This window comes from Melanotaenia boesemani, chromosome 11 (assembly GCF_017639745.1).
Source record: "Melanotaenia boesemani isolate fMelBoe1 chromosome 11, fMelBoe1.pri, whole genome shotgun sequence".
In the NCBI taxonomy this organism is placed as follows: Eukaryota; Metazoa; Chordata; class Actinopteri; order Atheriniformes; family Melanotaeniidae; genus Melanotaenia; species Melanotaenia boesemani.
Genome location: NC_055692.1, coordinates 9,156,733 through 9,169,763, shown reverse-complemented (window position 1 = coordinate 9,169,763; position 13,031 = coordinate 9,156,733). Strand labels below are relative to the sequence as shown.

The window sequence follows — 13,031 nt, the reverse complement described above, 5'->3', positions numbered from 1 at the left end:
CAAAAAATCTGATCACAGGACACAAGTAACAACCTGCAATCACACAGTGTTAATCCGCTATATTGATCTTTACTAAAATGATGAATAAGCATCTAAATAACAAGAATATCATAAATAAACATGTGGGTCAGGTCCACACAGAGTGGAAAAAACAGGAATACAAATTATAACATAAAGACATAAGAAGTAGGTGAGGTCAGTTTTCCCAGCACATGATCACCAACCTTGGAAATACTCAGAAAACAAAGCTGCTTCTGATTAAGTTTCATGTAAATAAATTTCATTAGATTAAATCTGAACAGCAACTGAAACACAAAGCTGAATGTCGGCCTCCTACCTTCAGTCCAGCAACGTCTCTTCTCAGGTGTGGAGCTGGGAGGGCAAACTTAGTGGAGCAGAGTACAGTTTTTTTATTGTGGGTGTGCTGACGAGGGGGTGGTGTGTTATGTGTTTTCATGCATGGAAGTTATCTACCACTGAAGAATTATTTTTTCTTTTTGATTTATATCTGTGCTAATTTTATACCCGAATAAGAGGTATTTGGCTTATGACCATATGCACTGTTAGAAATCATGTGCATTTTGCTGGTAAATGTGTTTCATTAGTTTGTCATAAAGGTCCATCAAAAGAATTTATGGCAGTAACCTTTTTCCACAAGCTGGTAGTCAAGTCACCTTAGAAACAAGCACAGCTGAAGATCAGTGAAAAAAATGTTAACATATTAACAGCTTGTTTCCTATTAACTCAGAAGTCATGTAAAGACAGTAATTGTATATGTCAAAGAAAATAATCCATTTGGAAATGTGGGCAGTGTGAAATTAAGGGACTATCAACAAATTTAGGTACTCTGAAGTCATGCATTTCTTTTCACAGGTCTTTCATAATGAATCAGGTTGAAATGGTTATTTTAGCAGTTTAATGTAATAGCTCTGAAGCCAAGCAACTATAATCTACAAAGACTAAGAAGAAGGCAAATGTGCCACAATGAGGGGCAAAAAAACAGAGCCATAGTGATAACAAAAAGACAGCGGAAACCAGGAAAATCAGTCTTTTCCAAGGGAAAAGCTTCTGGCCTGCTGATCAGAGGATTGTAAGGATACAAAGGTTACATCCTTATTACTGCCAGGACGTGGGGGGGGCTGATCAAAACACTTATAGTAGAATACAGTGAAGTAAAAGAGATATGAATGTTATGACAAATATAGTTTATGGATCCAATAATTAATTCAACATGTTTTTGTTAAATTAACAGAATTAAAAGCAGCAACATGACAGTGCAGAGCTGAATAGAACAAAGTGTTTTTGGAACATGTCACTGCTCTTTTTTTCTATCAAAAATATCAATTTTGTCTCCACTAAAAATGTTTACAGTGCAGTCAGAGTTCGTATTTTGTTGTCAATTCTGCAAATTTAAGCAAATACAAAACAGTATGTGATGTGCTGTTAGTGGTGAAAACAAGGAGGTCAAATTTAGCTTTTTCACAAGTGCACCAGGGTATTTCTTTCCTGTTTTGCTTATGTTACCTTTAAGCCTTTTTATTGAAGGGTAAAGGCAGCAAACATCTCTCTGTCTTCACTGAGTTCCTGATTTTCTTCTTATAGTCTTATAGACTTATAGTCCATAAAAAACAGTAAAAGATTTACAGTATGTGTTCTGTTGGTACCACGCAGCTTAAATCTTAATTATCTTTCCAAAACCCAAAACTTTACAGCAGTGAAAAACTATCAATCCTTAATTCACATTGAAAACACACTCGCTTGCACAAATACACTTAACCACAAACATAAACATTCAACTCTGAGCACAAGATAAAAACAAAGCAACCCAAACAGCTCCTAAAAAATTGTTAATTTCCTAAACAGAAATTTTGTTTCCTCAATCAGATACCAGAGAAACACTTAATTGCTCACTTTAAGGATGTGGTTTGGAGTGGTATGAAAATAAATTAAAATCAGGGTCTGTTTGAAGTGTTTTATCAATTATGGAAAATACAATGTTATATGACCAATGATCTAATGATAAAGTGTATTCTGGTATAAAATTTACATTCAAAATAAGCTAAGAGTTATCGTTTTTGATTGTGACCAGCCTGAGTCCACACCTTCATTATCCCCCTCTGGCCATTTTGTCTTCATGTTCTTATAAATCTTCATGAGGCATTTTTGTGTTGCGCTTATTCAGCCACGCCTGCAGCAGAGGAAGGTTTGTGTCCATCCAGCGGATGTTATCCTCAATGGTCTCATAGGTCTGCTGGATGCACCTCATCTTTAAGCCCGTCTCCTCAGTCAGAGAGCCGAAGAAGCTTTGTATCTGAGAACGGGAAAAGGGAAACACATAAATCTACATATCGATTTGACATGAGATCAACATTACATTTATCCTCTTACTAAAGAAAAAAAGGATCAGTTAAAGACATGAAGTCACTATAAAATGTTTGTGAACAGTTTTGAATAACCGAGACTTAATTATAAACTATTATAATTTGGCTTAAAGCACAAGAAGTCGTACTTCTTCCTTTTCCTGACTTCAGAGAACAAACTCACAGTAAACATTGGAAAAAGTATGAAAAACTATGCTTACGTTTTCTCCAAAAGTTACTCGTAATAGATAAAGAAATTCAAAATGTCTGCATACATTCTCAGTCATGGAGATGCTATGTACTGAGGACATAACTGGATTTTTTTAACAGCTTTCATCTCCAATAATAAGATAAAACAAAGCTACATAAGTTTTTGAGTCCTTACAACTCTGTGCTTCTGACTCGTTTTGATGGCATACTGATATCCATTGTGCTCATTCCTGGAGTCGTCATTGTCCTGAAGCATCCAAAGGCTGAGAAACTGCAATTCACTAATTTATTTTGCAGCCCTGAGAATCACGACAGCTACATTTTGTTTTACAGCATCGCGTCTTACGACTTGATATCGACACGCTGACCATTTTAAATGCACACCATGGCTTACTCAGTAAAGAAATGCAAGAGAAAACCATCGGGGGAGGAAGTAAAAAAAAAAAAAGAGAACGCGATGGAGCAAGACTGACTTTTACTGCCTGGAGAGCTCAGAGAAGAGACTGGATGCAATACAGATGGAGAGTGAGCTTTTATTTGGGGGGACCAAAGTATGAAAGTCTGCCAAAGTTCATTATTACTGCTCTAAGTCTACAATAAGATAAAACTTATTGAATTTCAGGACTATTGTTATTCTCTTGTGGAGTAGACCTCTTGCAACAACTACACAAAAAGTTAAAAAGAAAAAAACAAGAAGTTAAAAAAAAAGGAAGATAAAAACAAAACAAAACAAAGGGAATAGGACAATAGAATTCCGATACATGTTTAACTAACATGCTAAACTTAGTTAATCTGTTAATTATAATAGGAACTACTCAATTATAGTTTTAGTAGCAATCCATGGCATGAAGTTTATGAGAGGTTGGGTTATGATACGGATGCCTGAATCAACTAGGGCTGTAACTAATGACTAATGGTTGATTCGTCACCGACTATTAAAACGACTACTCGACTAATCGGATTATGTATCTCATGATTATTATAAATGGCTCTTATTTCACTTTCAGCTTTGAAATCTTGCATGAGGTTGTTGTGTAAGTCCGACGTTCCTCTTTAAATGTTCGAGCATTGCAGACGTACATGTGAGATTTACAAATCTCACATGTATTTAATTTATTTTGTTTAACGTGAAGTTATTTCAGACTTTTGACGTCCTTTGCCACCGTTTTGCTCCCTGGTCTGCCCTGGCAGACTTTATTGAGCATGTGCAACTCTCAGCAGAGATAAGAAAAGAAGACTATGTCTCACTCTGTAGTTTTTTTCTTTTTCTTTTTTTTGCTGACAGTGTTCGACGGGTAAATTCATTGTCGACTATTTTTATCGTCGACTATTGTTGACAATGTTGAATAATCTATACAGCCTTGGAATCAACAACAGAGAGATTTAAAAAGAGCAGAATTCCTCTTTTAGAATTGCCAAGTTGAGCCTAGTTGAAGTCTTGTGCCATGACATGAAAAGGGCTTTTCACTCAAGAAATCCTTGGGAATTTAATGAATTGGAATAGTGTTTTTTGGGAGGTGTCAAAAGGAGCTGAGAGGTTCTAAAATAGTTCTTACTTTGTCCAGCCTTTACCATGAGTCATTTCTCACTGTGGCTCACAGACATAAAAATGTGCAGTTGTTTGAATTCACACCAATAAAAGTATATAATAATGCTAATAATGCTCATTAAACTTAAAATCATTAATTATATTTGACAGAGAGAATATTTTGTTTTTATATTAAGTGAACAATACTATGAGCATTAAAACAAGACATTAGTCTTCTAGTGGTCAGCTCAAGGTCCATATTTTCATATAAAAGTAAAGAAAGCCTCACAGACCTCATGAAGCATCTCCCTGGTAGAGTACTGGCTGGTCGTCCCAGTCACCATGTATGATATGGAGTGTGAGCCGAGGTCAAATCTGTCACATCAAAGCAAACAAGGATAAAATGTTATTAATGCCTGTTTTTAAATAAACCTTTCAACCTGACAAGCTAGCACAAAATTAGCCTGCACAATTAGTTTAATAATTATACTGTAGAACTTGTTCGATACCAAATATTAGTTTAGCTCTGTTTTGGAATTAAGGATGATGAGTTTAAGGCCCAATCAGGCATTCTCTTAAGTAAAATGTATTATTGTGTGATGAGCTGTCTGACTTTTTGATCAGGGTGTGCCAGTGGGCTCGGAGGAAGTCCCAGCCCAGTTTGTAGCCATGGGGGTTCTTGCTGATAGAGACAACCACATCAGGGAGGTCCTGAGTCTTCATCACCTCACCATGGAGGCTCTGCTCCATCATCCTGCAGAGTGCAGAGAAAGAGAACAGAAGGAGAGAAGAGAATGATGTGGCCTTTCTTCAATAAAAAACATATTCCAAAAGAGTAACAGATGCACCATAGACCAAACAAACACGATCAAACATATTTTCCCTGACTGCTGGGAAAAACAAAAACATAAGCCCTCCCTGGTTCATGCTGGTCCATTACTTGACACCATATTTATACATTTAGTCCCCATATATGGCTCATAACTAAACAATAAACAAAGAAACCTAGCTGAATAACTTATTTAATTAAATAAAATGAACAATAATCTAATCTAAACTATCTAACAAATTTAAATTACTGACAAGAGATAAGTAACTCTTACAAGAACATTATATTTCTTTTTATAAATAAGAAGTACTGATATTCCTGGTTCTCCAGTCTACTACTCACCACTGGAGCTTGTCCTGCAGAGGGCTGAAAGCCATGGCGCTCTTCAAGCGACTTTTAAGAGACATCTGCAGAGAGCTGCGGTACTTCTCAAACAGGAAGTCCCACCCCTCTGGTGTACGAGCTCCAATCATAAACACGGCCATTGTGACGTCAACAGGGAGGCTAAAAACAGAGAAGGATTTGAGTATAATGCACTATCTGAAAATGCAAAAGTTTTTCATGAGTGTGCTCAGAAGTACTGAAAGTAGAGCTTTGTTGTGCTCTTTGGGACTGTGACCTGACCTCATGGTGCCATCAGACTCCTTCCACTGGTTAAAGAGCTGGGTGGCTTTGGACAGACATGGAAGGTAGTTCCTGACGCTGCCGAACAGCAGCAGGTAACTTCTCATCATTCGCTCAGACACTGAACCAGAGTCCGTCCACTCCTGTTGATCAATCAGCTCCCGGAACAGATCCACAATGTAGCTCTGAGGAATGCAAATGGTCCTTGTATGAAGTTTGGATGAATGAGGCTCCCAGTCCTCAAGTTTGACTTTTGATCAATTATGAAAGAGTAGTTTTATATATTAGTTTATGATATATCATATTATTTTTATATATTATATATATAGACATTTGTTGTTATTTGTAAGATTTTTCAGAAATCTTTAACTATTTGATAAACTGACTTAAGAAAATTTGAAAGTCATTAGCACAGCCAGTGACAAAGTAAAATAATCATATACAAAGCTTAATCTTTACATCTCACAGCTTAAAAAACTTATAATAAACAGCTGTGCAGAGCTGTATTTGTTTATTTCTGTCAGATTAAGTGTTAAATCTGCTTCAGAAAACAACTGAAACAGTTATGGAGACGCACTAGCGTGCATTACTTCCATGCACTTTATCTGTTCTGTGACGCTCTCTGATGTCGTCTCCACTGACCTTCATCTGGTTCTCCAGGACAGGCATGTCTCTCTTTTCCATCAGCTTGTAGAGAGGTACAAGCTCTTGAAAGCCCTGAGTCACAGCCATGATCTGAGACTCTTTGGACAGATACAGGGACAGTTCCAGAGCAGTGTCCAGCCTCACCTTCCCCACACTGCAAAACACAGGACAACTTTCTAATCAGGATCACTTTCAGAAGCAAAAGGGAAGAAAAAGTGTTCCTTGTGTGATTTAAATAAAGCTTTAATTCATTGACAAGAAGAAAACATATGAACTACTTCAACCGTTTCTATAGAAAACAGACCTGACCAGCTGGAAGACGTTGTTGATGAGGCTGGCTCGGTCGTTGCCGGACAGAGCAGTGTGGTTGTGCTGCAGCAGTTTTATAATGGAGTTCCACCCCTCGCCTGCATAGTGAACCATGTAGTAGCCGCTCATGTTCACATTGAACTTCACCCAGTCCACCTCCTCAGGCAGGTACAGGACATCTGAAAGGCAATGAGTACAGATAAGCACTAAAGAAACTTTTGTTTAAATTTAGTCTCAAATGTGAAGATGAAATCTACTAATACAGAAAGTTAGCCACATCTCTGAGCAAAGCACTCACCAGTCTTAGTCTTGAGCAGGAAACGATGGATGGTGTTCGAGCTGCTCGTCATGTAGGTCAGTGGAATCTGCCACAGGAATCTATCAACACACAAAGAAATAAAAACATAAGTAATCTAATTATTTAAGATGATAAAGTTTGAGGATAATGAAAGTTTTCACATTAGAGCTATTACAGTATGTGGAGGATCTGAAAACGCTACATTCATTATCCGCCATAACACATGCAATCTCTTACTCACCCTTCAGTGAGGGAAGGATCGTCTGTCCTCAGGTAGCGCTCCTGACTGAGCCTCACCTCCCGACCTCTGACCTCCACAGTGACCAGCGGGAAGCCCTCCTGCAGCGTCCAGGTGTCCATGATGGTCTTCACATCCAGCTCATCGCCAGAGTACCACTTCTGCACATGAACCAATTACTTCACATGCTAACCTGTAATGTGTTATTCTAACAGCCTATGAAATTGTAAAACATCCAAAAATAAAGAATTCTGGTAAAAGAATTCCGCTCTGGTTAATTGCATGAATAATATGAGTTAGTTTATTTATTCTGCATGCTTCGTTAAACCAAAAAAAGAAAACTTACCGAGGCTCTCGACTGTTGTTTACGTTTAGAGCAGAATTCAGTGTGTTTCATTCGGCCTTGGTCCAACTCATCAGAGCTGCAGACCTAGTGGCAAAATGCACAATATTTTTCTGAATTATAACACACATACACAAAATGACACTGTAGACATATGTGGCATGCTTTCTCTAACATAATTGGATAATGACAACAGCATGGTTGATACTGCAGTTACATAATCAAGATAAATGTTTCACTAGTACATTTGTTTCCTTTAATTTAAGGCAAGGTTAAAACAAATGACAGCAAAAGAAGCATGTTTCAAACCTTATAATACAATCAAATTCAGTAGTAATCTGAGGATATACGTGGCATCGTCCACCCAAGCTAATAAGTTTGATAAGACAGCAATCATGCAGGTGAGTCCTGGTTAACAACTAATTATAACTTGGCTCATTTTTTTAAGATGGATTTTGGTTTTCAACCATCAAAATTTCAAATTTAAGTGCTCTCAAACTAAAACTGCAAAATCTTTCTTCAGACCACGTCTTCCTGAATTTCCACTCCAGTTTAAGTCCCACAAAAATCAGGAAAAAGTCAGATGACATGAGAAAAGGCTTCCCTCACTAGCCCATTTCACATGTCGGTTAAATCTTACTGAGAAAAGTGCCATACCCGTTAATTCTCATGATTCACACATACCAAATATGCATAAGTTTGGACTATGAAGTCAGAAAGCAACAGGCATATTTTAGCCTACCGACTGTATGTTGATTGGTTGAACGGAAGGTTTGAATGTTGTGGTTAAAAATGCTAAACCTGATTTCAGTTGTAACCCTTACATTACAAAGGTTTATAGAAAATTATTGCAGAGAATATAAGATCACTGAGATGAAGCGTAGAAACTTTACCAACCACTATAACAAGCTCTAAAGTGACAGTTCTGTCACTATTTAAAGCATAAAATCAATTTTGGTTCCCCCCATTTTTGGGGAAAAGTCCCACCTAGCAATACTCACATCAGTTAGGCTCTCCCACAGATGGCTGTTCACAGTATTCTGGTAGCTGTAGCGCTTCAGGTATCGGATGATGCCAATCTCGAAGGCATCCGGAGTGAGGAAATCCCGCAGCATATTCAGAATACATGCTCCCTAAAAAATACAAACAAAAATACAGATATGTTGAAAATGAACTCTGTATAGCTCACACTGCACAGCTAAATACTTAAACACTAATCTAATAATAAGAATCTGTAAATTTACAATATCCTGCATACTCGAAGAGCATCAATAAAAAGGCTAGATGCTAAATTAAACTAACCTTGTCATATGACACATCATCAAACATCTCCTGGATCTGAGTGGGGTTTTCCACGGGAGTTGAGACCGGATGGGAGGAGCTGAGGGAGTCTACCTCCATCGCTTCAAAGCATTTACCCAAGAAAAAGTCATCCTGAGACAAAGACAGAGGTTTTTTAACGTGACTTTTGTAGTATAACATAAGTAGTTTAACCTACTTTATTTACTTATTAGAAGTGCAGCAGTTTATAATACTACAACAATATGTTTGTTTTCCAAATAAGTAATTTCTGAAGTTATCTTGTTGCAAGGAAAATAACAAAAACAGTAGTTTTGTGATCTCAGTTCTCACCACGTGAAGTTCTGGGAAGGTGACGTCCACAGAAATAAACTCCATAAACTTGGCAAAACCCTCATTGAGCCACAAGTCATTCCACCACTCCATCGTCACCAGATTCCCAAACCACTGAGAGATAGGAAAAGCAAGTAAAAAAACAACAACAAAAAAAAACAATAGTTAACATACAGTTGAATATTGAACTTTAACCTGCTTAAGCTGTGTGAAACCCTGAATGGGACACAGTTGTATCTTCTGCCCAGCTGTTTGTCTATGTTTTGCTCTTTCTGTAACTTGGGACTTTTTTTGCAGAATCATGAACGTGTAATATTTATTTTCAGCTGTCACTGGACAGTTACCTGGTGTGCAAGTTCATGGGCAATGACTTTAGTGATGCCCAATTTGTCAGAGGCTGAGGATTTTTCAGGGTCAAAGAGGAGGCCAGTCTCCCTGTAGGTGGTCAGCCCCCAGTTCTCCATCGCGCCTGACTGGAAGTCAGGGATAGCAGCCAGGTCTGCAGGGAGCAAGACAAAGCACACAAACACAAAGAAATACATTACATTTGTGTCACCAGCTTCTGACCTGTTTCTCAAAACACTTCATACTAACTGGACTAAGGACCACTGGCCAAGAGTTATTTGGAATCTGCTGCTGTTATACTTGCCATATCATAAGAACTGGTAATAAAATGTATTTACACTTACCCTGTTTAGGAAGCGGATAAGGAATATCAAAATAATCATCATAGAAGTCCAACAGCTTGACTGCAGCATCCAGAGCAAAAGCTGTCTGGTCAATCTTCTCAGGGACAGCATAGATGGAGATCTGATAGGAAAAACAATGAAGAAACATGTTCATTTATACAGTAGCAAATAATACAGAGTTGTTAAAGGAATACTTTAAATGAATAATTTTTCAAAACCAGTTTAACTAAATAAAGTATTTTCCACCCAAACAGTTTCTGAACTGGAGAATAAAACAGTGACTCAGCATCTGTTGTGCATCCTACCTTGACACCATGCTGGGTGGTCTTGCTAACTGACAGGAAGTCAGACACGATGTAGGCCACCAAATAAGTGCTCATTTTTACAGTCGTGTCAAAATGATCCTCAAGCAAACCACCAGGCAGCTCCACTGTTTTAACCTAAGATGTGTAAGAAAAGAAAGAAATAGAAGAAAAGCGAGACGAGAGCTTTAGATGAACTGATGGCAGTAAACGAGGCCCTGAAGTGTAAAACAAGCAGATCCTATTTCTTTGCCTTCTGTTTTACTGTTCCTGATGTGTTTACATGTACCTTGGGCATGTTAGAAATGGCTATGTGGCGTGGCTCTCGGATGATCCGTATGGTGAACTTGGCTTTGAATGCAGGCTCATCAAAACAGGGGAAGGCTCCTCGAGCAAACGTTGCTTCAAACTGCGTAGATGCCAGGACTCTGTATCAAACAGAACAGGCACTTACACAATGTTGGATATTATTGTTCTGGATATTATAATTTTGTGCTACAGTGATGCCCTGGAGGTCATAACAAAGAAGATCTGCGGTCTTACCGGACCTCCCCAGTGCTGGTGCGGTAGCTGCTCTTGTAGAAACCATGGAAGCTGTCTGACAAGTTGGCAGCAAACTCCAGCTGGACCTCATACTTCCTACCTTTGATCAGCACAGAGTCTGACAGCAGGGCGAGCTGATGAAAACTTGGATACTCCAACACCTTCAAAGGCCTCACGCCTTCAGGTGCGAGGAGCAGCACATTGGATACGTGCATTTGCTTGGCGTGAATAATGATGGTGTTGGTGTCTTCCAGCACATCCAGTTCAATACGAACTACACCAGTGAAGTCGAGGTTGGTGAGGTTGGGGTGGATGGTCATGTCATAGTGGAGGGGAGCGATGGTTGTAGGGAGTCTCATGCGATCCCAGGGGAACACCTGGCCATTGGTGGCTAATGGGGGCTCTTTGGTTTGGGCTTGACTTCGTATCTGAGCTCCATATGAGGAAGGATAGAGAACAAGGAGCACCAACAGGAGAGGAAACATGGTGGCAATGGCAGCAGGAAATCCTCTCACCTGCAATACTAATAAAACAAAACCATATTTTATCTCAGCATCACAATAAAGTCCTAAGACATACTCATATAGATAATTAAAATACTGCAGTGCAAACACGGTGAAATTCAGACGAAGGATCGAAGAATATAACACTTTCGATTTCAAATTTCAATAAATTTATGGTCACAAATCGCAACACAAAAACTGCCATCTCAACGTAAATAAATAGTAATGCATCCTGAAGCCTTTTATTTATAATACCAGCTTATTTTATTTACTGCATATCAAAATGTTCACGTTACCGTTTCGCCTCCAGCAGGTAGTTTTCATACAAAGTCAGGAGTGAAAGTGAAACGGAATACGAAGACAAAAATGCATGCCGGGAAAAAAATAGGGAAAAAAAACTCTACAGTGATGCTATATCAGCACTTTATGCTAACGCCAGCAAGTGTGTTACACGACTGATATCTATAAATGTCATATTATCGTGTCATATTGTGAAGTGCCTTCTCATGTCTGCAGCTAAAACACGGAGTTTAGTCTGTGGTAGGAAAACATCCGTCGACATGTATAAAACGACCAGCAAATAAGTTACAAATGTCATTCTACAAGTAGATCTCCCATTACAAAAAAACAGTAAAGCTAGCATGAAGATCAATTAAACCAAGAACCACAAGAGTTATAGGAAGTAAACAGGAAGTTCCGTGTGACAATGAAAATAATATATTTGACCACTAGATGGCGCCATTACGGAAGCCGAGAATCTTACAGAGCCAGACTGCTGAATCCAAAATGTGAGGGAGCGCTTTAAACTTCAGTTCCAATTTCAACTAAAAATAAAAACAGATAACTGTTAAGGCAGTAAGTGCTGACTTACATACACTTCTGTTTACCTTGGCGAGCAGGGAAGAACAGTCCCGTCCTGGATTACCTTCTAAGTAATGTGCAAATAATCTTTCAATAATGCAGAAATGACAACTGTATGTCAATTATTATTTAATTGTCAAACCCCAGAAGACTCAGCAAGTACTTGGACAAACTGTTAACTTCTAACTTTAGGTGCAAGATAAATAACATAGCTAATGGTGGGATTCCTTATAAACTATTGACAGGTGATACACATTCTCATAGGCTGAGAAATGCTGCCTACCAGAATCTGTCCCCTAAATAACTTTTGTATATGAAGGCCAAACTTCCTCATTTTTACTGCAGAAATTAGGTTTAATCTGATAACACATGATGGTAGGATACAACATGCTAATGGGAGGGGAGACAGATTCTGGCAGCCTGAGGTGCACTGTGCCAGAATGTTAGCCCCCTTTATAACATTTGTATAAGAAGACCAAACTTCCACTTACTTGCTGCAGTCATTAGGTTTCATATAAGGTATCTATAAATAAAACTATTTAATTATTAAATATAAGCTATATTGACAAGGGACACAGATTCTGGCAAGCTGAGTAATGCTGCTTGCCAGAATGTGTGCCCCCTATAACTTTGTATATAAAGACTAAACTTCCTCATATTTATTGTCATAAGTACATGTTATCTGAGTCATCTATAAATGAAAACTGATGTTAGGATATCATATAAGCTAAAGACAGGAGATACAGATTCTGGAAGACTGATAAGGCTGCCTTCAACTTTAGCGAATAAAATGTAAACTTCCTCCTATTTTTTAAAGTAATAAAATATGATCAGGTCAAACACCTTGTGTTGCAACACAGACTGAGCTTTAAAGAGATGATATGACAGACTATGCACAGTATGATGGTAGAACTTAATGGCACCTTAAAAATACAATAAATGCAAAAGCTTTCTGGTCCTCAGTAGGCCTATTCATTTTTCTTTTGCATAAGACATAGCCTCATATATATATATATATATATATATATATGGAATCATTACAGGTTTTCTGGATGGTAGCTTGTTTCTTAACTTCATACAGTGAGTCATTGGACCTAATTTCTTTACAGCATCCATA

The 13,031-nt window shown here is 38.2% G+C and overlaps 1 protein-coding gene across 3 annotated transcripts; it reads right to left on the bottom strand.

The window, feature by feature from the left end:
• Positions 1–1,188: 1,188 nt before the first annotated feature.
• erap1b (endoplasmic reticulum aminopeptidase 1b) lies at positions 1,189–11,733 on the bottom strand. 3 transcript variants are annotated; one of them, XM_042000199.1, is made up of 20 exons: positions 11,350–11,733; positions 10,551–11,073; positions 10,297–10,435; positions 10,011–10,145; positions 9,706–9,826; positions 9,361–9,515; positions 9,017–9,130; positions 8,687–8,818; positions 8,386–8,517; positions 7,388–7,471; positions 7,045–7,202; positions 6,804–6,883; positions 6,501–6,684; positions 6,194–6,350; positions 5,552–5,736; positions 5,270–5,431; positions 4,712–4,852; positions 4,392–4,473; positions 2,119–2,311; positions 1,189–2,083 (listed from the first exon to the last, which is right to left on the bottom strand). In XM_042000199.1, exons 1-19 carry the CDS (start codon positions 11,375–11,377, stop codon positions 2,141–2,143), a joined length of 2,883 nt encoding a protein of 960 aa, XP_041856133.1. In that variant the 5' UTR covers positions 11,378–11,733; the 3' UTR covers positions 1,189–2,083; positions 2,119–2,140. The 3 variants fall into 3 exon arrangements, with proteins under 3 accessions (XP_041856133.1, XP_041856132.1, XP_041856134.1); XM_042000198.1 differs by having other exon boundaries at positions 1,189–2,311; XM_042000200.1 differs by having other exon boundaries at positions 1,189–2,311; positions 10,551–11,065.
• Positions 11,734–13,031: the final 1,298 nt, after the last annotated feature.

Bases quoted from the DNA above. Each gene is read 5' to 3' on its own strand.
- erap1b (XM_042000198.1), bottom strand. From the start codon at position 11,377: ATGAAAACTACCTGCTGGAGGCGAAACG. The intron at 9,131-9,360 runs GTAACTGTCCAG...CCTATCTCTCAG, and splicing joins CCCATGAACTTGCACACCAG to TGGTTTGGGAATCTGGTGAC. The intron at 6,884-7,044 runs GTGAGTAAGAGA...GTGTGTTGATAG, and splicing joins GATCCTTCCCTCACTGAAGG to ATTCCTGTGGCAGATTCCAC.